This window comes from Telmatherina bonti (genome assembly GCF_933228915.1).
Source record: "Telmatherina bonti genome assembly, chromosome: 1".
NCBI classification, from domain to species: domain Eukaryota; kingdom Metazoa; phylum Chordata; class Actinopteri; order Atheriniformes; family Telmatherinidae; genus Telmatherina; species Telmatherina bonti.
In genome coordinates, this window is record NC_136619.1 from 23508690 (window position 1) to 23534035 (window position 25346).

Here is a 25346-nt window from a genome sequence, read left to right on the forward strand (position 1 = left end):
CATCTTTCCAGTTCATTTTTTAACACAAAATGTGTAAAAATAAATATTAACTGTGGATTTATTACTTCTTGTTTGACATTGGAGTTTTGTTTTAAGGGTTCATACTGGATTTGAAACAATTATCAAAGAAAAAAACCACAAACAAACAAGCGAATTAAAGAAAAATATGTCGGATTAAGAGTTATAATCCACTGGGTAATTTAGATGTGTATGGCATTGAGCTCAGCACGAAGTGTCTTGAAAGACGGTCTGTTTCTGGGGTCGTACTGCCAGCAGCTGCTCATGATCCTTGAGATTTCCACTGGGCAGCCATGTGGAGCAGACATGCGGTATCCTGCAACACATCACACACAGTCATACATGCTAATGGTCTGAGCACAGCAAAAAGAAATACAAATAAGTAAATAAATGGAAATATGTGTCAGAATCAATTCTCCTCATCTGGACTTGAACAATTTGATACTTCATCTTCAGGTTGCTCACATGTTTAGTTACCTTTTTCCACCTCATCTCGTGTCTGTTGGTTGGTCATGCTTGTGTATGGCGTCATTCCCATAGAGAAAGTCTCCCACAGTAAGATCCCAAAGCTCCAGACGTCACTCTGTGTGGTATAACGACCTGCAGAGGGCAGCATTGGCAAAGGAACATGTTTGGTTTCGAACAGACTACTTGCAGAGTGAAGCAGGTTGTGACATTACAGCAGAGGGAGAAGTGGCCTACCATAGTTCAAAGCTTCAGGAGCTGTCCATTTGACAGGAATCTGTCTGAGACCACCCTCTGCAGAGTAGACACCATCATCTTTCTGACGGGACATCCCAAAGTCACTGATCTTCACCACGTTGTGCTCTGCAACCAAGCAGTTTCTTGCTGCAAGATCCCTTTAAAAAAGGCAGAAAATTATGTAAGAGATGATGTGTAGAAAGGTTGTCTCTTTTTATATACAAAATGATGTTTACATGGGAAAAAAATAACTGTTCTTTAAAGAACAGACGGCACTGAAAGGAGTGAAAGAACAGGCGTTGTTGTCATGTCTCTGGTGTTGCATGCCAGTTCATTTTGACATGCAGTATTAGAGGATGAGCAGCTACCAGCAGCCTGCTCTGATCTGTCCCCACTGGGTGAACTGTACAGCTCTCCTGTAATGAGCCGGATATCACAACCTCCTCCTCCTCCTCATCTCCTCCGAGCCCTTACAACCTTCATTGATGCCTCATTCAAAGCTTCCCATTCACAGAGCCCATTAAACGGCTCAAAATCTTTCACATATTTTTCTTTTCAGGCTGTTTCTAAAGAATTTCTGCAGAAAAGTGGGAAGAGGGGATGGGGGCTCAATTATATATTTTTACATGTCAGCAATTTCTTCTTTCTTTTAATATAAGCCTTGAGAAAATGCAATACTAAATAAAAAGAAAAACTCCATCCATGTTTGATCTTTACATCCTCCTGTTCACAAGTCCACAGTCTTTGAGGTTGTGTTTGTGCGCCTGCAGTTGGGTTTGTGAGCAGACTTTTTGATTAGTTTGGGATATGCAGGGTCTCATCTCCTCCATTTCAGCATCTGTTCTCGCTCTCTTTTTTTTTTTTTTTTTTTTTAGCTTACAGCTGACTTAAAAAGTATTTTACAAGCAGTATAAAAAGTTTTATAATGCTCTGACTGGTTTAGTGCCATATCAAGTGGACTATTTCTCACACTGGCGGCTGCCTCAGGTCATTGAGCAATGAACATTCAATCTACCAGCAGTTTGTAGAAAGAGACATGGACACAGCTGTTTTTTTTAACATTGAATAAAACCGAAATAACTTGTCCATAAGCTTCCTAAATGTAAATTTTGCAATTCCTCTTTCTTTTCTGTGGTCTGTTCAGTATTTCGACATTTGTGGCTTTGTTCATTTTTTTCTGTTTTTACTAATTTGTTGTGTTTTAAGTTGTGTCTGCTCAAATAGTTCAGCTGTCTATTTGCCTGTATTTCAAATGTCTTTGGACAAAGTAAGATGCCTTAATAATGTATTATACTGCAGCATTGACTTTAAAACGGAGCTCTTTTTCACTGTAGTTAATAAGGCTGGTAGGTAGATAGAAGTGCACTCAACAGCCTTAATTCTGGTAAACTATTTGTTCCTGTTTTTTTTCTGCAGCTTCAACATACAGTTAGAAAGTGCAGTAATCAGTTCCATGACAGGAACAAAGTGACTGATGTTTTATGGAAGGCTTGGTAATTAATCCACCTCCATACATGCTGCATTTGCTCAGGTGGAAATTGCATTAAAAATGTTTAGAATAATCAGTTTCCAGTGAAGGCTATCAATGGAACTTTATATTTCTTAAATTAGTTTTAATCTAAAGCAACTTTAGACATAAAACAATTTCCGGTCTGTCAACTACTGTGTCTGTAAAAACTGACTGATGACATCTCAAAGCTGGAGCGTAAACAGAGGAGTTTCTGTATAGATACCACCTTCAAATATCAGTATCCATACTGAATGCACATGGCGTCACAAACAGCTGAGTTAAACTTTGTGTTTTTGCTTGTTATCAGATATATTTAAGAATGAATACTAATGCTTCAGGGTTGTTTTTGCTACAGGCAAAAATTGTAATCTTTACAACTATTAATGAAAACATTGATATAACATGATCTTCTTGTGTCATGCCATAGCTTTTGATAAATTATTTAATATGTCCCAATTTTGTCATGTAGCAAGACAATGACAGACTCTTTACACTGTATAAGAAGAAAAACAAGAACATTGAGAAGACCAATGAAAATAACATGTTGTAAGCCATGTTATGCCCTCCTCAGTCACATAGCCTCTGAAACCAGTTCAAACCATGTAGTCAGTGAAATCATAGCTGCTCTGAAAGAATCTTCTGCGTGCAGGAAGATTACAGCAAGTCCCATGAAATTTTCACAACCAGCAGGAAGATCCAAGTTTCCAGAGCAAAGCTTATTTGATGATCAAAGCCAAACTTGACTGTTTCCAAGAGTTAAGATAAGAAACCACTGAACTTACAAATTACCAGTCAGAGTTGGTGCTGCTGTATTTTGCTTCATGTCAGTGTTAAAGATTGTTTGAACTAAAATTGCTGTGCAGAATCTTTTGGCTTTATTTTTTTATTTTTTATTTTTTTGCAGATTACTTCAACATATCTGAACATATATAAGTACACTTGATTAGACAGTTGCTACAAAATCTACAGACTGAGTAAAACCTAAAAGTGGCTTTAACTGTGTTGATTTTCTTTTGCAGAGTCACTGATGCTGTGTCTCTGACTTCCGTTTGAAATCATGACATGGTTGCTTTTAGTTAATGATTAGAAAAGAGCATTGAGACCAACCTGTGGATACACTTCTTGCTCTCCAGGTACTCCATGCCCGCTGCAACATTTTCTGTCATTTTGACCAACATCTTAGGTGTCAGACTGTGACCCTCAGTGCGTAAGAAGGAGAGAAAATCACCACCTTGAAAAGTGAAGAGAAAAAAGTGGGTGTATTACAAGAAATTCCTGGGTCCAATAAATGAGGGATGCTGAGGGAATAAACTGTGTACCTTGAATTAACTCCATGAGGATGTAGATGGGCTGTTTCTGCGTGCACACTCCAATGAGCTTTACAATGTTGGGATGGTCGTACTGCTTCAGGATCCTGCACCAGTAAATAAAGCGAGTTACTGTAGACTGAGTGTGCTTGTTTCTGCATGTCTGTAGGTGCATGCATACTAACCTGGCTTCCATCAGGAACTTACTCTTGTGCTCTGGGGCCAGGTTTTCTTTACAGGATTTCACAGCTACAGGAGTGTTATCAGAGCGTAAATGACCACTGTACACCTCTCCAAAGTTACCCTGTAGATTGAAAGCTAACATGAATTTTGTTAAACTTTTTTATACTTCATTTCCTGATGAAGCAAATAACAAACCTAAACCAGCAGATTAACAGTTTATTCCTTAATTACTCAAACTGAACTATATGTGGTGCTTTCTAATGTACCATGTGTCCACATAAGTTGAAATGCTTTATAAAATGACAATTTTAAAAAAAGCAAATGATTTTAAATTACTTAAGGTACACATCTTCAATTAAAAATATTCTAATAAAAGATACAAGTTAAGACTGAAACATATTTGTTTGTCGAAAAATACACTAATTCTGAATTTGATGCCAGAAACATATAAAAAGTCTGCCTGTAAAACTCAGCAGGCGTGCTGCAGTAACTTTGAAAGTGAAAGTTTTTTACTCCAGCTCCCTAACAGAACTTTCTTTTTTTTCTTCTCTGTTTTTGCTAGCGTTTTGCATTTGCAGTTGCGGTGGACTTCAGCATTTACAGAAAGTTCTATTCAGCGATATTACTGACCATATGCAGGAACTTCCCAACACTTTTTTTTTCATACACACATCTATTCAGACTCTCTGGACCTTTAGCATCTTATTATTATTTACCATATATGCTCACATTATCATACAAATCATTCTTAAATCATTTAATTAGTTTTCTACAAAATGGTCCTTTCAGAATCTTTATTTCTCTCTCTCTTGGATTCCCTTTTTATGCCCATTCATGTAACTAACTTGCCTGTAAACCCCTAAAACTATTTCAAGTAATGATTACAACATAAATAGTTCCTCTGCTGTGTAGCTCATGTGAAAATTCTGTTTCACATCATTGTAACACCAAACAGCCACCTTCCAGAGTGACTACAACACAAAGAGGGAAGTCTGCTTCAGAGCAAACAGCAACTTTAGAAGATGACACCACACACCAATTTCAGACAAAAGGATTTTCCCACATCTCTTGTAGCCTCTAAAAAGAAACTGAATTGAAATAAACTTTTCACTTTTACTCATCTAATCAATGCATTTCGGTCAAGAAATGTTAACAATACTTACCCGTCCAATGAGAGGTCCTAGGATAACGTCATCATGTTCCAAGACCCATTTGTCCTACAGAGGTCAAAAGCAAAACATGAACCCACACAGTAGTGCTGCTTTAAACTGCGAGACCAGCAAGATGTGTTTTAACACAAGAAGTTAAAGTGACATGTTTTCGTTGAGGGTCTGTGACTCACAGGAAACCACCATGTTAGTTTAAGTGGAGACAAAATTAGATTAGGAGGGTCAATTTGGACTCAGCGCATGTGTGCAGATGTTCACAGCATTACCTTCAGTATAGGTTTCTTCAGGACAACTTCCGACTTCTTGGTGATATGTTGTCGTGACGATTGCAGATGATGGATCAGCAGAGGAATGCTGTAGAAGCCTTCTCCATCCAGACGATACAAATTCTACTGACACGCATTGAAAAGCATTTACAGAGGTGAGCTGGTGTGTGTGCAAACAGGGAAAGAATTTTTTTTACATTTGACTGAATTATTTTGTATAAAATATTTTTTGTTATAATCTAGAATAGATGTAGTCTTGTGTTCTTGTGTGCAACTTGTGTTTAATTTGCAGCAAATCCCCCCAGCTTGAGGACAGCTGCACTCAAATTTCTTAATCGCCGGCTATAAATAAATCTGAGAAAATTTTTTTTTTTTTTTTTTTTTTTTTTTTTGCTCTTTTAATTATGGAAAGTTGCATGCGTCTTTGAAAATACATTCAAGCACTGACTATGAAATAAATGACGTAAGACTGCAAAATGAAGATTTTTCCTTTAAAAAGGTGTTCTGCTCCATGCAGCAGATTAACTTACATTTGTGTTCTGGATGAGGAAATGTTTGCAGGATCCATCCCATTGCACAGAGAGCACATAACCCTGTTTCTCTTGGCTCTTCCGGACCAAAAAGTCTCCGTCATTCCTCAATAACTGCTGGACTTCCAGTCGGGGAATGGCTCCGTGGTACCAGTCCTGCTGCCCCAGAGGACGATCCACATCTTGTACAGGGGTGAGAAAAGAAAGAACCTGGAGGCAGGGGGAGAGGAAAATTAGATCTTTATCAAATGTGACAAGAATAACAAAACAACAGAGAACTATAGGGTGGATTTTAGTGTGATTTTGATAAGATTATTTGGAAACACTTCAAAGGAGTCTGAAAAACTTGAAAGTCTAAACACACCACGTTGGATGTCTCCAGGGTACCACAGTGATGGGAGCAACATGGGAAGAAGTAGCTCCTCCAAAAATAGCAAATAATTTATGCCAGAGGTACAGCCCATTACTATGAAATATTTGCTCAGAATAACCTTTTAGAGTATGCACACAGTCATGCTTATGATTAAAAGCTGTCAGGATGACTGCACACGCCCTTTTCCTGTTGATAGACAGTGTGAAGCTTGGTCATCACACTTTCTGTCAACAGCCATTAAATGTAAATCAGCTGCATGAGAAAAATAACATTTTAGCCAGGCAGAATTTTGAAGTGACCAACATGATGGAAGCTTGTGATTAACCTCACAAGCTTCCATCATGAGAGCATGAGGAAGTTTTCTAAACCTCCACCATTTATAAACCACATATTTTATTGTTTGAGATTTGTCTGAAAAAACAGGTGAGAGATGAAGCTTAGAGTTGACCAGAAAGGAGAACAGAGGCCTTGTCCTTCAGGGGAAACAAGTATTATTTCCTCTACAATATGTAATACATTTCCAACAGTTTGTAGTACTCCAAACTCTCTATTTTTATGGTTCTTTGTGCAGTTATTGTCTTTGGGCTACAGTACTATTTACCGCCTACCTCAGATTTAGGTTTAAATAGGCTGCTCAGGTTGTTAACAAGCCCGTCCATGAGCTGTTTGGCAGAAGCTGGATTGTGGTTTTGGAGAAAAGAGCCAGAGAACACAGTGTTGGTCTGTAATAATAAAAGGAACATAAAAATAAATTATGCTTTCTTAACCTTTTATCAGGCAAGTGACTATTTTTTGATCATTTTGTTTTCTTTCATTTTCACCATAAAACATTTTAAAAAAGAAAAAAATGTAACAACAAAAAGCAGGTCTTGGTACATACAAGAAGGACAATTTTAAATTAAGAATTCTAATTTTAAGGTATTTCATTGAGTGCCTGATAAGGGGGTTAAACACAGAGGGAAATTATAATACACAATGTTGACAAAATCCAGGTGTTGTGTTGGCGTGCTGTAGAGCTTCCTTCAGACAAAGTAGAGATCATAACGTTTTACTCAGTGCTCTGATTCTAAAGGCACAAGAAAACCTATTAGTGTATCCACTGAACAGCAGGGTCTCTGTCTTTGTAAGGTGACTTCAAATTTAATTTAGTGTCACAAAGGTTGGTACTTCTCAATAAGGTAATAAGTAGCATGGTTGCCATGGTAACTTATGTTGAAAACCGAGCCTGCTCTAAACAGATAAGAAATCAAAATGTATGAAAACACTGCCTGCTGACAAAGTAGATAGTAAGGGTGGTGTCTTCTCTCTCTAAGTTCTGGTTTTCCTGGCAAGTGTTGCTATTAAACGTGTGTCAGCAGACACTGCAGCATGATGAAAGCACGAAAGCTTGTGCTTTGACCTTACGAAATTTTTTTCCTTCAAAATCATTAGATGGAAACATTGCTGTTTTCTTGTTGCTGTTTCCTCATCCACACTTACTCCTGTGTATGTTTATTTTTTAAAACATCCCAGTAATAATAAAAAAAACAAAAAAAACAAGAATAAATCTAAATTCATTTGCAGACTCTGGATAAATAAACAACAGTCTCATTCTACGACTGTCACCTCAGATTCATGATTGTGATCAAACATCTGGTGCTGGCACCTTAACTCATTCATAAGTTTATAATCAGTCATATAATTAAATCAGGTAGTCATAGCAACATGATATTGTGGGTTTTCTGCTTATATGTTATTTTTTGTTCATTTACAGCCAAAGTAGATTAGAACCCCTATTCCCCCCCCCCAAGGAAAACAAAATGTAAACTTGACTGATGTGCTTAAGTTTGATAAAATCAAGTAACAAATACAAGTTTGAGCATTTTAAACTTAGCATGACTTGTGTTAAGAGTTCACATACAATGCAGAGCCTCATTATACACCTCACTGCTAAGAGAAAACAAAAGCAGCTTCCAGCAGGGAAAACATACATTGCCTGTGCAAGATGAAAGTGAGACAGTGTCTAAGTCCAGTTTTAGAGCAGTGGGGGGTTCTCTGGACCCCAGCTGGTCCAGTTTCTCCTTCAGAAGAAGTCTCTGAACCTCCAGCTTTGCTTTTATGCCCTGAGACAGAGCAACTTGCTGTCTGCACTCCTCCATTGCATGTCTCTTGCTGAACTGGTAGACCCTGGAGAAAAGAGGCGCAATATGTCAGGAAATTCACACAACATCAGCATTTTACACTGTAAGACAAAGTCGCACGAGTAAGTAAATGCAAGAGATATAAATAAGAAAAGCAACACATAAGCATCAGTTAATTGCTTATGTGGGTTTGCAGTTATGCAGCTGATTCAAACACTTATCGAACAACAACTTTATTCATATTCAACAACCAATACATCCCTATGTGCATGATGTGTACTGTAATCTAAATGTGCCAATGAGAAGAGACAATGCAATGAACTTGAAACACTGGTAGCTCAAATTCTGTGATTTTTCATCCAGTAACTGCAGTTAAGCACAAATTATTTGAGAGAACATCACGAAGGCTGGCTACAAAGTCAAGCTAAGGGGAAGGTTACATTCTGAACATGACATCAGCTCATCACAGGGTCAAAACAAAGACAAACACACACACACACACAAACACAGACTACCGATAATACATTTAAGCAATTATTATAATCCTCTTAGAGCTTGAATGAAAACAATTTAACATTTATATGTAATGATACCACTGACTGCAGAATTCTCTTCTTTATTTATATTTGGTAAAAAGAAAAATAACAGCCAACATCTGACACTTTAAGCATGCAACAGCACTGCATTTAATGAAATATACAATTGTAGAACTTCATATCTAGATCACTGTGCACTGTGCATGTGATAACTTACACATTTAAACAGACAGCATTATTTTTTTTTCTGCTTTTGTCATCTTTCCTTTATGTGTTTGTCTGCTTGGAATATGGTTTTGATTAGAAAAATGATGCCAACTCCACGCATATTGTAAGAACATGCATTAGAAAACATGGCTTGACTTACATGGTTGATAGTTAATAGTATCGCTTAGCAAGATCTCCATTGCAAAGGTTAGTTAAAACCCTCCATCCATCTATTTTCTTAAACACTTGGTCCAGTTCAGAGTCGCGGGAAGCTGGAGCCTATCCCAGCAATCCCATCATTGGGCGAGAGGCAGCGTACTCCCTGGACAGGTCGCCAGTCCATTGCAGGACCAACATACAGAGACAAACAACCATTCACACTCACTCATAGGGGCAATTTAGAGTAACCAATTAACCTAACACCATGTCTTTGGAGAGTGGGAGAAAGCTGGAGTACCTGGAGAGAACCCACACATACACGAGGGCAACATGCAAAAGTCCCACAGAAAGGCTGCAATTTCAACCTCCCTCAGCCGAGACTCAAATCATCAACCTTCTTGCTGTGTGGCCACACTGCTGACCACTGTGCAGGCTAGGTAAAACCATATCAGCAAAAATAACCTGGATATGTTGCACCTTCTTTTTGACACAAACCCATTTTGTTGAGCACAGAGACAAAGAAAGGAAATACTGATGCAGAAAATGGGAAGCAGCCAAACAGAAGAAAATCACTCAAAAGTCCCATTAATTGGACTGGACATAACCCCATGAATAGACTGACAAAAGCATGACCAGCATCGTTCTGAATGACGATTACATTCTTCGGTAATGAGCAAATTTAATGAGCAAATGCATCGAACGTTGCTAATTTCATCTTCTGAAATGTATAATGAATATTTACCTTTTTATGATAGTTTGATTTCTTTGGACTGTTAGAAACATCTCCATTTTGACAGATATAATTAATAATTGATTAATAAATGATTCATAATTAATTACACTTAATCAAACTATAAATAGCCATATCAATTACACCGATTTCTGATTTACTGGCGAGAGGGACCATGGAAACAGTCTCACAGCTACAAGAGGTCACCACCAGGTCAGCTGTATACTGCTTTTCATGCTGATTTATGAAATGTTCTTTGCAAAACACAAACCAAAGGGCAGAGTGACCTCCACTCACTTCACTAACATCACTACTGCCATATGTGCATCGCAGGTGCCCTTAATAATAGTCAACTTTTTGCGCATAAACACATTGTTCCCACTTGTCCTTCAGAAAGTTGTTAATAACTCAATCTCTCGCATGGGACCATAAATCTCTAACACCTCCAGACGGCCTCATCAGCCAAGACAAATGAATGGATTGAGCTCCATAACTCTGAACATATTATTGTATTATAATTAATAAGGCTCTGGCTGCCCCCTGAGACCACACTGGTTATTAGTTGTTGCACAGCCAACAGCATACGGAACTCTCCTATAACGAAAGACTGCCTGCAGAAGCAAACTTCAGTAATTTATCTTTGCAGTTTTTACTTTAAACTCTCCTTGCAGCCTTTTAACACATCTCCACAGCACTCCTGGTATCTGTGCCCTGCTCACCTCTGGCCCTTTTTGACTCCTTCCTTCTCCTCCTCCAGTTCTAGCTCCAGCTGCTCCACTGAAGTCTGCTGCGAGCCCAGGGACCGAGCAAGGTTCAGCAGCTCTTCCTCAATCGCAGTCAGTCTGATAGAAGAAGTCAGACAAATCATGTGAGGAAAAAAACTTAATGAGGATAAAAGTACATGGGAGACAGAAGTTATAAAGCTAAAAAGGAAGTAGTTGAGAAAAAAAGAAAAGGAAATTGGAGTTTTGTCATCACATAGAGATTGCATTGGTTGTTCTCACTTGTGCTGGATTTTCTCAAGCGTAAGGTCATTCAGTTCAATTTCTTTGGATTTCAGATCCTCAGCGTCCTCCAGGAGGCTACAATCAAAATCTACAGAAGGAGGATTCTCTCCCACAGACCTACAATCACAAACATAAAATCCACAATGTATTCTCTGTGCAAGGTTAAGGTTCATGATTGCGATGTTGCTGAAGGGAAAGTTTTCCATTTGTCTACCGGTTCTGATGGACAAAGTTCTCATATTCTCTTTCAGGATCGATGGATGTAAGAGCTGACGACAACTCCCTGTGGATGCGCATCACTTCATGATGGAGGAGGGTGGAGATGTCAAAGTACTCCTGCAGGATCTCCTTTCTAAAACAAAAATCAGGGCAGATTCAATATGACAGGCACATGTGGATGGGGATGTAAACCTAAGTCACTGATACATCACATAACTCTCTCTTTTTCAGAGCATAATATCATTTCCAGACTTTTGATGATAGCCAGCTTTCAATAATACCTTAGCTTTGAGATCTACACTAATCCATCACACACTTTTACAATCACACATCCCAATTCACTTCCACCTGATGGAGCTGTCAAATGCAAACTGAACCATTTCTGTTTTTCCATTTAAATTTTTTAAAATGTCTCAGAAGGCCAGATTGGATGTGTAATATGTTTCTCAAGGTTGTATTGCTCATTTAATTTCATTGTTCTTCTCCATTTTGGACTTTTTTTCATCAGTAAGTGTTTTGTGCAACATGTTCTGCTGTCTGGTTTATGTGTTTTGAGTGGATTATTGTCCGATTATTAATCTTTTGTAAATCAGAACCAAATTTCCCCAAGGGAAGCACAATATTCTACTGCATCAGCATGCATGGTATCATAACACATCACACTGTATTCTAATGTGCTCCAGGAGTTATAACCCACAGATTGTGTCCCATTTGTACTGTAGCTGTATCTCTGATGATACACCCCTTGAAAGACAAGGGAAGATAAAACTAGTTGTTTAAAACTAAAAAATAGCTCAAAGGTTATAGTTTTAAAATGACTATTTGCCATTTTTAACCAAATAATATCACAAACATTATTTGAGAGAAAAAGAGACATTTTGTGTTTTCTTTGAAACCTGCTGGCCAATGGTCATTCTGGATTTGATGCCATGCTGAGTTTGTAAAAATCTAAATTTTCATAAGGCGACATATTTTTCTCTTTGACTACAGTCTCACTAAAATTGCCGAATGCATTCTTGTGTTTGGAAAGGATTTGTCCATCAGGAACTACTGAAATCACAATCTACTTAATAGGAACTGGTCATGCCTCATTAATGGTCTGATCCTCCAAAACCAAGTTTGGACCTATTTATAATTTACAATTTGTACAATTTAAAAATGTCCTCCTTCAGTCCCTCTCAGTGCAAATAAGTCCTGCTCCCATGCAGCCTGAGAGGCGAAGGCAAGAAGACAGCAGCATGAAGGAGTTATCGGAACAAGCCTCACTGTAACTGTCAGTGTTTTTTGTTTGTTTGTTTGTTTTTGGCTTCTCATATTGTGTTTGTATTGTTCTGGATTCCAGTTTAGAAGCTGCAGCTCCTTGTCACCTTTTTCTTTTGATTTTGCACCACAGAAAAGACACCGCAGCTATTTTGTCTGTTTTGCACACATACGCCCTGATCTAAAGGTTTTTGTTTGCTTAAAAAAAGTGAAAACTCACTACAAACAGAAAAAAAGACAAAGAAAAAAGTACAAACTGATTAACTAACAGCGTACACTGAGGTTTGCATCTTTTACGGTGCAAAATAACTTGTCTACATCCACTTAGTAGTCTGCATCAATAAATATGAAATGTAGGGTGTTTACATACTATTTTGCATGTTTTGGGAGGTAAAAAAATGTGAATATATTAATTTAGCACCTGCAATGTGCTCTATCAAACCTGAGAGCATTTTTGCCACCAAAGAAAATACCAAAGTAATAACGTGAACAAAAACATCTTTAATACTTTGTAATCCTAGCAGCAATGTTGTCGGGGGGCTTTATGCCCATAGGGTCACCCATGGCAAACAGGTGTCTAAGAGAGGGACTAGACTAAGTGCGGCTCAAAGACCTCAATGATGACTACGACCATGGGCGGAAATGTTCCCTTGCCCGGACGCGGGTCACCGAGGCCCCCCTCTGGAGCCAGGCCTGGGGGTGGGGCACAAGAGTAATCTTCTGGTGGCTGGGTCTTTGCCTGTGGGGACTGGTCGGGCTCAGCCCGAAAGGGTTGCATGGGCCCCACCTCCCATCGGCTCACCATCTGCGGGAGGAGCCGTAGGGATCAGGTGCAATGTGAGTTGGGCGGCAGCAAGAGGCGGGGACCTTGGCATCCGATCCCTGGCTGCAGAAACTGACTCTAGGGGCATGGAATGTCACCTCTCTGGTGGGGAAGGAGCCTGAGCTTGTCCGCGAGGTTGAGCGCTTCCGGCTATATATATCTGGACTCACCTTGATGCATGACTTGGGCTCTGGAACCAGTACCCTCGAGAGGGGCTGGACCTTCTTCCACTCTAGAGTTATTCCTGGTGAGAGGCACCAAGCAGCTGTGGGCATTCTCACTAGCCCTCGGCTTGGTGCCTGCATGTTGGGGTTTACCCCGGTGGACGAAAGGGTAGTTTCCCTTCGCCTTCGGATGGGGGGATGGGTTCTGACTGTTGCCTGTGCTTATGCATCGAACAGCAGTTCAGAGTACCCACCCTATCTGGAGTCCTTGGAGGGAGTGTTGAAGGGTGCTCCTTCTGGGGACTCCATTGTTCTGCTGGGGGACTTAAATGCTCATGTGGGCAACGACAGTGAGACCTGGGAGTGATTGGGAGGCATGCCCCCCCCCCCCCCCCCCCCCCCAAACCCAAATGGTGTTTTGTTATTGGACTTCTGTGCTCATCATGGATTGTCCATAGTGAACACCATGTTCGAACATAAGAGTGTCCATATGTACACCTGGCATCAGGACTCCCTGGACCACAGTTTGATGATCGATTTTGTAGTCGAATCATTGGACCTGCAGCCACATGCCTTGGACACTCGAGTGAAGAGGGGGGTGGAGCTGTCAACTAATCACGTGGTGAGTTGGCTCAGATGGTGGGGGAGGAAGCCGGTCAGATCTGGCAGGCCCAAACGTGTTGTGAGGGTCTTCTGGGAATGACAGGCTGAGTCCCCCGTCAGAGCGAGCTTCAACTCCCACCTTCAGCAGAGCTTCAAATATGTCCCTAGTGAGGCGGGGGTGTCCGAATGGGCTATGTTCCGTGCCTCTATTGTTGAGCCGGCCGGCCGGAGCTGTGATCATAAAGTCGTTGGTGCCTGTCGTGGTGGTAATCCCTGAACTCGTTGGTGAACACCAGCAGTGATGGATGCCATAAAACTGAGAAGGAGTTCTATCGTACCTTCTTGGCCAGTGGGACTCTGGAGGCAGCTGATGGGTACCAACAGGCTAAGCGGCATGCGGCTTCAGCTGTCGCCAAGGCAAAAATTCGGGCTTGAGAGGAGTTCAGTGAGGGCATGGAAAAAGACTTCCGGACATATTCGAGACGATTCTGGTCCACTATCCGGTGACTCAGGAGGGGGAATCAGTGCTCCGTCAATACTGTGTACAGTGGAGATGGTGAGCTGCTGACCTCAACTCGGGACGTTGTGGGTTGGTGAAAGGAATACTTCGAAGACCTCCTCAATCTTATCAACATGTCTTCCGATGAGGAAGCAGAACTGGGGGATTCAGGGGTGGACTCTCCTATCTCTGGGGCTGAAGTCGCTGAGGTGGTTAAAAAGCTCCTTGGCTCCAAGGCCCCAGGGTGGATGAGATACACCCGGAGTTTGAGGCTCTGGATGCTGTGGGGCTGTCCTGGCTGACACGCCTCTGTAGCATCACATGGACATCGGGGACAGTGCCGCTGGAGTGGCAGACTGGGGTGGCTGGCCTCCTTTTTAAGAAGGGGGACCAGAGGGTGTGCTCCAATTACAGGAGAATCACACTCCTCAGCCTCTCTGGTAAGGTCTATTTGGAGGTCCTGGAGAGGAAGGTTTGTTGGGTAGTCAAATCTCGGATTGAGGAGGAGCAGTGTGGTTTTCGTCCTGATCGCGGAACTGTGGAACAGCTCTATACCCTCTTTGGGGTCCTGGAGGGGGCATGGGAGTTTGGCCAACCTGTCTACATGTGCTTTGTGGACCTGGAGAAGGCATTCGACTGTGTCCCCCAGAGGCTCCAGTGCTCCAGTACTCCGGGAGTATGGGGTACCGAACAACCTTGTCTGGTCCCTGTATGACAGGTGTCAGAGCTTGATTTGCATTGCCGGTAGTGAGTCGGATTAGTTTCCAGTAAGGGTTGGACTCCGCCAAGGCTGCCTTTTATCAATTCTGTTCATAACTTATATGGACAGAATTTCTAGGCACAGCCGAGGTGTTGAGGGGATCCAACTTGGTGGCCTCAGGATTGGGTCTCTGCTTTTTGTGGATGTCGTGGTCCTGTTGGCTTCATCTGACCGTGAGCTCCAGCTCTCGCTTGAGCGATTCGCAGCCGAATGTGAAGCGGCTGGGATGGGAATCAGCGCCCCCAAATCTGACACCATGGTCCACAGGCAGAATAGGGTGGTTTGCCCCCTCCGGGTCGGGAGTGAGTCCTGCCTCAAGTGGAGTAGTTTAAATGTGTTGAGGTCTTGTTCACAAGTGAGGGAAAGATGGAGCATGAGACTAACAGACGGATGGGTGCGATATCTTCAGTAATGCGGACTCCGTCAGCTCCGTCCCTTTGGGAAGTGACTCCGTGGAAGACCCAGGACACGCTGGAGGGATTATATCTCTCGGCTGGCCTGGGAACACCTTGTCAACCCCCCCAGCAGAACTGGCAAATGGCTGGGGAAAGGGAAGTCCAGGTTTCTCTGCTTAGGCTGCTACCCTAGCGACCCGACCCCAGATAAGCGACACAAGATGAATGGATACTTTGAAATGCGGGTGGATCACTTTTTGGTATGGAGTAGCCTTTATGAGGATTTAAGATTTTGTGAAATAGAAACAAATCTTGTTGATGCAAGTTAGCCTATCTAGCTTTTTAGTTGCATACGTGATAAATAAACAACTCATATTCACATAATGTGATCACTTGATTGAAGTGTGTGTTGATTTTACACTGCCTGGTTAAAAAAAAAAGTTCCTACCTGGATTTAACTAATAGGTATAAGCCAATTTATTGTATGTTTACTGCATGGGTCATTATTTTTCAGATCTTTTTTTTTAATACAACTGATGCAATGAGCAGAGAAAACATCAAAGGAGATTGCAAAAAGAATTTACATTGGATTAAGAACTGTCAAAGGCATTAAAGGACAGTAGGGAATCATCATCATCCAGAGAAGTATCTGGTTAGAAAAATCCTGACTGACAGTGATCAGCTATCACTTCAACATTTGGTGAAATCAATGCCAGTGAAAGAGTGATTCTTATACACACACAGCATCATTTTCACACATGGGTTGGCCATCACAGAGTCCAGACCTGAACCAATCTTTGGGATGTTCTGGAGAACGCTTTGTGTAGTTGTTGGACTCTGCCATCATCAGTACAAGATGTTGGTAAAAAAAAAAAAATTCAATACTAGACATAAATTAATCTTGTGACATTACAGAAACTTATCATAACAATGAATGGATCGTGTAATTATAGTTAACTGTCGCCTTTGTTTTGGTGGTGATTTCTGTTTTTGGCCAGGCAATGTATGAACAACTGTTTGTTGTTGATCATCACACTTGTGAATGTGCCTCTGAAAATTTTGAAGTGCAGCTCAGTTACTTTTTCCTATCTATCCCAGAATGGCTCTGGATATAAATTCCCTTGGCCTAAATGCGCATAAATGATGCGGGCAAGGGCTGAAATAGGACTGGGTCATCTGGGAGATATGAGTTCAAGGATTACATCCACTTTGGGTATAGTTTTCCAAACCAGGAATTCAAGACAACACCAACTACTGCAAATCAAAACTGTATTTTTTTTTCTTTCTTTTTTTTAAATGTTTTTGCCTCAAACCATGTGTTAAGTAAGCCTGAAGCCAAATATGCATCAACCTCAACTACCAAGAAGCCAGTCCTGTTTGTAAACCAGTTGATTTCAAACATCTATGTTCTTGCTTTTGTCTGACAAACATATATTCCACTATTTTATTTCACATATACCCTTGTTCTGATCAGTTTTGTGTGATAAATTATTATTTGCCAACAATTTATTTTAGGATACATTAAGATATATTAGGATTTTAGGATTTTTTTAAAGGCAAAACTAATAAACTGCACACAGCTTCATAAATGTTTCGCAGAAAATTATCGAAAAATTTGCAAAGAATTGTCAAGGTGTGGAAAAAGGGGCAAACATTCCTACTGTGGTATGATTAAATAACCTGTATTTCTGTGTGTGGCTCTTCTCTATGTGAGACTGAATACAAATCAAGTTTTAACAAAGCACACTGTTATGCTCCACTAGGCTACATATCCTGACTGTATGTGAATGAGGATTAGTTGTCATTCTTAATGTGTCTCTCATTTTCTTGCAGTAAACACACATTCACACACAAAGCAGCTTGTTTATATGTCCCCATCAACACAATGCACTCCATTGCCTCATACTTTAACCTTAACCATCATAAGTGAATACATTGCCTAAACCCAAACATTACCACATTTTAATCTTCAATCCATAAAAACAAGTATTAAACCTTAAAACCTCTGCTGTTTGCCCTTGCTGTGATAGAAAAACATTCACACATGCTGTGTTAAGGTTAATCTTACAGTATGAGCACCATCTCCTGCTGCAGAGTCTGCAGGGCGCTGAGCAAGGCAGGCTGGATCTGACTGTAGTGGTGCTGATGATAAACTTGAGCAGCTCGCACCGACAGGACATACTCATTATGGAGCTCATAGAGTTTCAGTGTAGCCTTTATGTAACGCTCTTTGTTCTTGTCTCTGTCTTTATCTGCACACACAAACAGGAAGATGCCAACACATCATAAAATAACAATGAGGCGCCTACCAGCTTCACTTAGAAAACAGGAAGAAAAAACACACAGTGGCAACAATGTCAAACCAGTTCTGCTCCAAGAAGTAAATGATCAGGAGTTCCCACCTTTACTGGTCTCATGGTACTTCCTCTTGGCCTGAGCTGTGTCTTTCACTGCCTGTCTGTAACTGCTCTTCAGCTTCTCCAGCTCGGTGTGAGTTACCTGGAGGAGGACAGAAAATTATAAAGATGTGGTAAAACAAATCTGATCCCTTTTTTTATGCATCTCCAAACAAATATCTGTTCTGGTTTATAGATTAGTGATCATGTTTTGAAAGTCAGCAGAAACAACTTTAAAGCAATGGTAGTAATTGATAGAGGAAAACAAAAACAACCCTTGGTTTCTTTTCAGCACTGTAGCTAGGCTTACTAGGAGCCGGAGCGCTGTGGAGCCATGTATTCCTTTCTCACTTAGCTGTGATGATTTCATGTATTTTTTCAGGAATAAAATTGACACTATTAGAGATTAAATTCACAATACTCTTCCTTCTACCTATAATGTTGAGCCTGTTGTGGTCTCCGAAGCATCCTTAGAACCAGGATCTGACTTGTGTCTAAATAGTTTCTGTCCTGTCCAACCCTCTGAATTAACTAAAATAATAGCTTCATCTAAACCATCCACCTGCATCTTAGACCCTCTCCCAACGAGCCTCTTTAAGGACATTTTCCCTTTAATTAATACATCACTACTAAATCTTATCAATATGTCTTTAGTGACAGGATATGTACCACAATCATTTAAAACTGCTGTAATCAAGCCTTTACTTAAAAAGCAATCTCTGGATCCAGAGGTGATAGCAAATTATAGACCTATATCTAACCTCCCGTTTATGTCCAAAATTCTGGAGAAAATAGTTTCCCCTCAGCTACATGCCCACCTGAGCAGAAATAATTTATGCGAGGAGTTTCAGTCAGGATTTAGAGCTCATCATAGCACTGAGACAGCATTGGTGAAAGTTACTAATGACCTTCTTATGGCTTCAGACAAAGGACTTGTGTCCGTACTTATCTTGCTTGATCTTAGTGCTGCATTTGATACAGTCGATCATAACATTCTGTTACAAAGACTAGAACAGGTGATTGGAATTACAGGTACAGCGTTAAGCTGGTTTAAATCATATTTATCTGATAGACTTCAGTTTGTTCATGTAAATGACAAGTCCTCCTCCCAAACTACAGTAAGTCATGGAGTTCCTCAAGTTTCTGTATTTGGACCAATACTCTTCACGCTATATATGCTCCCTTTAGGCAAAATTATTAGACAGCATGGAATAAACTTTCATTGTTATGCAGATGATACTCAACTATACTTATCCTTTAAACCAGATTAAACAAATCAGCCCAATAGGCTACAAAATTGTCTCATAGACATAAAGACTTGGATGTCTAGAAATTTTCTCCTCTTAAACTCAGATAAGACTGAAGTAATTCTCGTTGGATCTGAAAAACTCAGAGCTAAATTTTCCGGTTTTGTAATGAACCTGGATGGCATTACTTTAGCTTCCAGTGCTACAGTGAGAAACCTTGGAGTAATATTTGACCCTGACCTGTCCTTTGGGCCACATATTAAGCAGGTTACTAAAACAGCCTTCTTTCATTTACGTAATATAGCCAAAATTAGGGACATTCTGTCTCAGAGTGATGCAGAAAAACTAGTTCACGCTTTTGTTACTTCGAGACTAGATTACTGTAACTCTCTATTACTGGGCTGTCCTAAATATGCCCTGGAAAGCCTTCAGCTGATCCAGAATTCTGCAGCCAGAGTCCTGACCAGAACCAGCATGAGAGATCATATTTCTCCAGTTTTAGCCTCTCTTCATTGGCTGCCTGTTGAATCTAGAATATAATTTAAAATCCTTCTCCTTACATATAAAGCCCTCCACAACCAGGCACCACTATATATCAAAGACCTCATTGTTCCTTATATACCAAGCAGAGTACTTTGTTCGCAGACTGCAGGCTTACTTGTGGTTCCTAGAGTCTCAAAGAGCCGAGCAGGAGGCAGAGCCTTTGGTTATCAGGCCCCTCTCTTATGGAATAAGCTCCCAGTTAGTGTTAGGGAAGCAGACACCCTCCCCACCTTTAAGACTAGGCTGAAGACTTATCTTTTTGATAAGTCCTATAGCTAGGGATGGTTAGCATCCCTTAGTTATGCTGCTATAGGTTTAGACTGCTGAGGGACATTTCCTGATACACTGAGCTTCTTTCTTTTTCTCTTTATCTCTTTCTTTAACCCCCCCCATAACAGTGTTGCATCATTAACATGTACGGTATGTCTCCTGTCTCAGCAGGTCTCCCTGGCCGGGAGTAGCAGTTCCTGTTGTCTGTTGTCTTTCTGTCCTCTTCCCCCCACACAGCAGAGGCAGATGGCTGCCTGTCCTGAGCCGGGTTCTGCCGGAGGTTTCCTTCCTGTTAAAAGGGAGTTTTTTCCTTCCCACTGTTGCCAGTGTGCTTGCTCAGGATGGGAGATTGAGTTGGACTCAACTCAATCTGTTGGTTTCCTTATATAGGCTATTATGAATTGGCCTTCATTATGTTTTCCCCTCTGTCTGTAAAGCGTCTTGAGATGGCATTGCCGTGATTTGACGCTATATAAATAAAGTTGAATTGAATTGAATTGAATTGAATTGAATTGAATTGAATTGAATTGAATTGAATTGAATTGAATTGTATGTTCTGTTCTTATAGACCCAGTTATGGTGATGTCTATATGTGTTACAAATGGAGTGAAAGGGCTGCATTGTAAAATTATTCTTAATACTGTGAACAAGATATTCAATGGCAAAGCCAAGATAACCCCCGAGAGTAACCCTCACCACCCAGAAGCATCATAAAGAAGACTTGCTGTACTCATAAGCCATGGTCCATGACCTGCACATTCAGTAAGTATAAAAGGTAGAAATCCTAAAGCTTATCTTGGGGAATCCTGCATGTCATCTTTAAGGTAGTAATAGTAGTTATTTAGGTTTTCCTTCAACAATGATAGATTCATTAACAAAATAAAAACCTTTTAACTTTATAACCCAACTTCCCCTGTTAAAATAACCATGCACACACACTCCTGCACATTTTTATAGGACGAATATAGCTGGAAATAATGTAGGTGTGGATGAAGGGTGTTAACTGTGTGGACAAAGTGCAAACACGACACGGCTCAGACAGGAAGCTGACAGCAGATCTGTTATGTTTCGCTGCAGAGGAACATGAAACATGAGACACAAGATATGAGGAAATGATCTGACCTTTGTTGTATTGCTGGCAGCAGCAAGTCAACACTCCTTGATAGCATCTCTGACTCTGTTGTTGCTGTTGCTGCTTTAATCATGGCAAAAAAATCTATGTAGTGTAGGATTACAGTGTGATGCTCACAAATCTCACTGACGAGTGAGATCACTTTGATATAAAAACTGCCTGACAATGGTTCAGCAGCAACCCTGTCTGGCTCTATGACAGTGTACACCTCATTTGCTCAATGTAATTGATAATAAAAACCCTGCAGGGCCGTCTGCGTTCAAAGATATCATCAAAATGTATTTTGCTTTCATTCCAGTCTGTTAAATCTTGTTTCATTATGTGTCTATTTCTAACACGGCCACTACAGATCTCATCTGCATGTCACTGTGACATGAAATCTTGTAACTAAATGGGACATTCCTGCCTTATATAACCAAATTTTTACACATAAAAAAAAAAAAAAATATATATATATATATATATATATATATATATATATATATATATAAAGAAGAGAGAGAGAAAATTAACAAGTGAGGGATTTAGAAATCATATTTAAGCTTGATCTTTCTAATGGGTGTTGGGCTGTCTATAAAACTACCTTTCTTTGGATCGGCAAAATAAAAACAAGAAAAATTCTAACTGAAATGAAAAATGTCCAAAGAGGTGTTGATTTTTTTAAAATAAAAACTTCAGAAATCAAAAAAGTTGTACAAATCTGATATGTAACTTAAAATAAGTGAACCTACGTAGACATTAATAATCAGTACAACAAGAAGAACAAGAACGAAGCAAATTTGCAGGGATGTGTTAGCACTGCCAACTATAGAAACATTGTTAAAACAAAAGTAAGAATCATTATAATAAATAATCTGCACTTTTTATTCTGTGACGAGTGACCTACTTGCCTTTCCATGTGTGTGTAAGTCTGGGGGTCATTCGTATGTGTTTTGTGACCTAATCTGTGAGGACATTGCATTATGGCCACACTTATAGAAACAATGCAAACCTCTTCCCCCCCTCACTCCCCGATGGTAAGTACCAACAATCTGTATGATAATAAGTGAGTCATTTGCCTCACACCTTGTTGAGCTCTTGTCTCAGATGGTTCCAGTGATCTGAGTATGTTTTGCGGAGTTGCTGCTTGTCTCTGATGAGTAGCGTCAGCTTGCTGATTGGACCATCCTGCAGATCTTCGGAGCGCCTCTTCATCAGCTGACTCAGGGACTCTGTCTGTGAGACCAGCACTCCCCAGGACTGGCACACAAAGATAAATATCAGGGATATCACTATAAAGGAAATATGTCCAACTCCTGCTGGAGTTTGTCTCTCTTTAGAGTTCAGATGTTAGACTCAGATTTGTTGTCATTTGTATGTGTTTTTACATAGGATTTTTTTGTGCGAACACGCGCTTAAAGTTCAAACTTAAAGATACATTTACATTAAAAGAAGTGCAGAAGAAAAGCAGACAAAAAGCAGTAAAGGGAACAGTTAATAATACAAAAAATATATGTTTGAAACTCTAAACCTGAGATTATTGCACCTTTAAGACTAGATAAAAGTCAGATTAAGAGCACAAAAGCTGTTCTGTGGATAATAATAAAAACAAAAAAAAAACATTGAAAAGAACATTGAACTAAAACACTCCCTCATCTTTTTATCCACATTTATAAAACCACCTTTTTTTCACAGCCTTTGCTCAACGTGTTTAACAAACCATAAAGGCAAAGTATTATATCCTCATTCTTGTAAGTCTTTGGTCAATCTCTTACATCTGTTGCAACATTTTCTACGTCCTTGGAAATTTGAATTATCCATGTAAATGTGCTGATCAGGTTTTCCGTAGATCTGAAAGCCGTACAGATTAAAAATTTAAAGAGACCTTGCAGAATACTGCCAGTTCCCTCCTCATAAAGTGCCATCTTCGTTGGATGGAAACACATTCAAAATTTAAATATCTGGGTAAATGGAAAGAAGTGGGTCAGTACACCTATAAGAAACCTGCTTTGATAGATTGCATTTGGGATGCTTTGGGCTCATTTCACACATTATATTTTGTTCTTTGCACATAATGACTTCTTTTCTGTACCTGGAGTTTTGCTTAGAAATATCTGACCTGCTTTTCTGTCCTGTGTGCTCTTTTTGTGCGGCCGTAGATGTTTGCGTTGAAAGAATTGAATCCAAAACTACTTCTTCCTTACTTTACATTGCACTACTTTATCAGATGTTTCAGGTTGGTCTTTTGCACATTATCTAATTGAAATAAGTTTTTGAAGGAATACCCTACTGCAGGTTCAGTTGTATATTAGCTGGAAACAAATGAGTAGTGAGTTGAATGACTGAGTGGGTCATACTGTGACTATCTTCCACAGGCTGATAATCAGTGAATCCTATCAGATGATTTAGGTGCATAAAGAATCTCACCTTGTTCAGCTGACTGATGTAATCTAGTCCTGCACTGCTCTGAGGTTTTTCCATCTTCTCCACCAAAGCAGTCATGTGGTGTAGCTGCACTGAAAAATCCCGCTCGCTCTTGGCTCGCTGACCCATCCACTTCTTCATGACCTCCATCAGATGAAGCTCTGAGTCCAGCAGCCGCATGACTGCTGCATGCGCCTGTGGATACTGCAATTCCTCCCCAAAACCCATCTCTGGATTATAACTCTTTCCTTCTGCTAGTGATTTGTTGTCAGCAGTAAATCCCACTGCATGCTCTCACGAGTGGAGCAGAAGCAGAGTGGAGAGCTGAAGCAGCTGCTCCAATGGCCAAGAGTATCTGTCTCTCTGTGGCCATAGAGAGGTTTCACTTCCCTGTGAGCAAAAAGTATGAAGCGGCTCATGCGAGGCAGCACTTCCTTATGTTGGTTTAAATGTGGTTATACTTTCAAATCATGAGCAACTACAGACACAAGATAACGCTTGAAACCAAATGTGTTATGTATATATCATGATGCTGCTTCAGGAGGAGACAGCTCAAAATTTGTTTATAATCTAAATATGTTATCAAGACATTTTTTTTTCCTTTTTTGTAATCTTTGCTGTATCCAACGCAAACATCAGATGCTAAAAAGGTTGAGTTGCTGCTGAGCTCTGGCACGCATTCAGCTGTTAACCTCTCTCCTGCTTTGCTTTTCATTCTTAATACTTTATTTCTTCAATACTTAAAATTAGACTAAAGTCACTATTAAGGCCATTGGACCAATAATATAAATATCTTCTTTGTGTTTTTAATTTAGTTTAGAAAGAAATTATAAATAACAAAAACAGGGAAAAAAAACACATAGATGGGTATGTAAAGGATGGACACCTGTTCCAAGACAGGCGGTTGTGATCAATGATTTTACTCCATTTCCAAATGCAATGATGTCATTAATCTTCACAACAAAATACTTACAGTTTTATCACAGCTGTCTTATATTCCATTTTTAGTACTTCTGTCATCACTGCGTCTTACTAGAAAAGAACCTCAACATGTCCAGAAGAGTAAAAATCCACAAGAGGTATAATTTGTCTCCTTTGTCTTTAATAGTTCAATTAATACTATTTCAGCTGAACTTGTAAAAGCAACAGCAATCTAATCTAAGTTATCTAAGATTAGTTTGAGATTATATTTAAGATGAGATCACTTAGTCTAATAAGCTTAGTTCATTCTCATAACTTAAAAACAAACATACTGGAGTCCATTTTTGAAGGTTGGGTGTGATGATCTTCTAAAAAACTGCGTTTAGATTCAAATCAGACAAACATCTTGAGTTGATGTTATCTTTGGTTACCATCATGCCCTTGATGTTTTAAGTAACAGTGAGCTACTTTGCAGAGCCACCAATACAGCACCCTGAGGGTTTCCATCCTTCAGAAATTAAAATAAGGCCCCAATGCAGGCAAGTGGGGCGCCCACAGTATGTTTTGTGCAAGTGTCTTAAGTAGCCTAAAGGAGTGATTATGTAATCAGTTCTTCAAACTTAAAGATTGAAATGCTTTATACGGATATATGGTTGGAAATAAAGTTTTGCTAATTAGGAGACATAAAGCTGTGATTACATGGATCTCTACTAACATATGAGGAAAATGCTTCATTTAATAATGTGCCATATGTACAATACTTAGCTATTGTGTAATTAATGCACCTTAAAGAAGATCTCTGTGTGTAGAGAGTGTGCAACATTAAACTACCATAAATAATACCTGTGTGACTGTACCTCCATGCGGTACGAGAGGAGGAGTGGGGTGAACTCA

At 39.9% G+C, this 25346-nt stretch overlaps 1 protein-coding gene across 1 annotated transcript; it reads right to left on the reverse strand.

Moving 5' to 3' along the window:
* Positions 1-200: 200 nt before the first annotated feature.
* fes (FES proto-oncogene, tyrosine kinase) lies at positions 201-23759 on the reverse strand (the record flags this gene model as incomplete). The annotated part of the gene is made up of 17 exons (XM_079242746.1): positions 201-334; positions 496-618; positions 721-878; positions 3338-3461; positions 3550-3841; positions 4884-4937; positions 5156-5278; positions 5686-5895; positions 6667-6747; positions 8029-8224; positions 10530-10652; positions 10815-10934; positions 11032-11169; positions 17609-17792; positions 17943-18039; positions 22194-22367; positions 23535-23759. 17 exons carry the CDS (start codon positions 23757-23759, stop codon positions 201-203), a joined length of 2556 nt encoding a protein of 851 aa, XP_079098872.1.
* Between the last annotated feature and the right edge of the window lie 1587 nt (positions 23760-25346).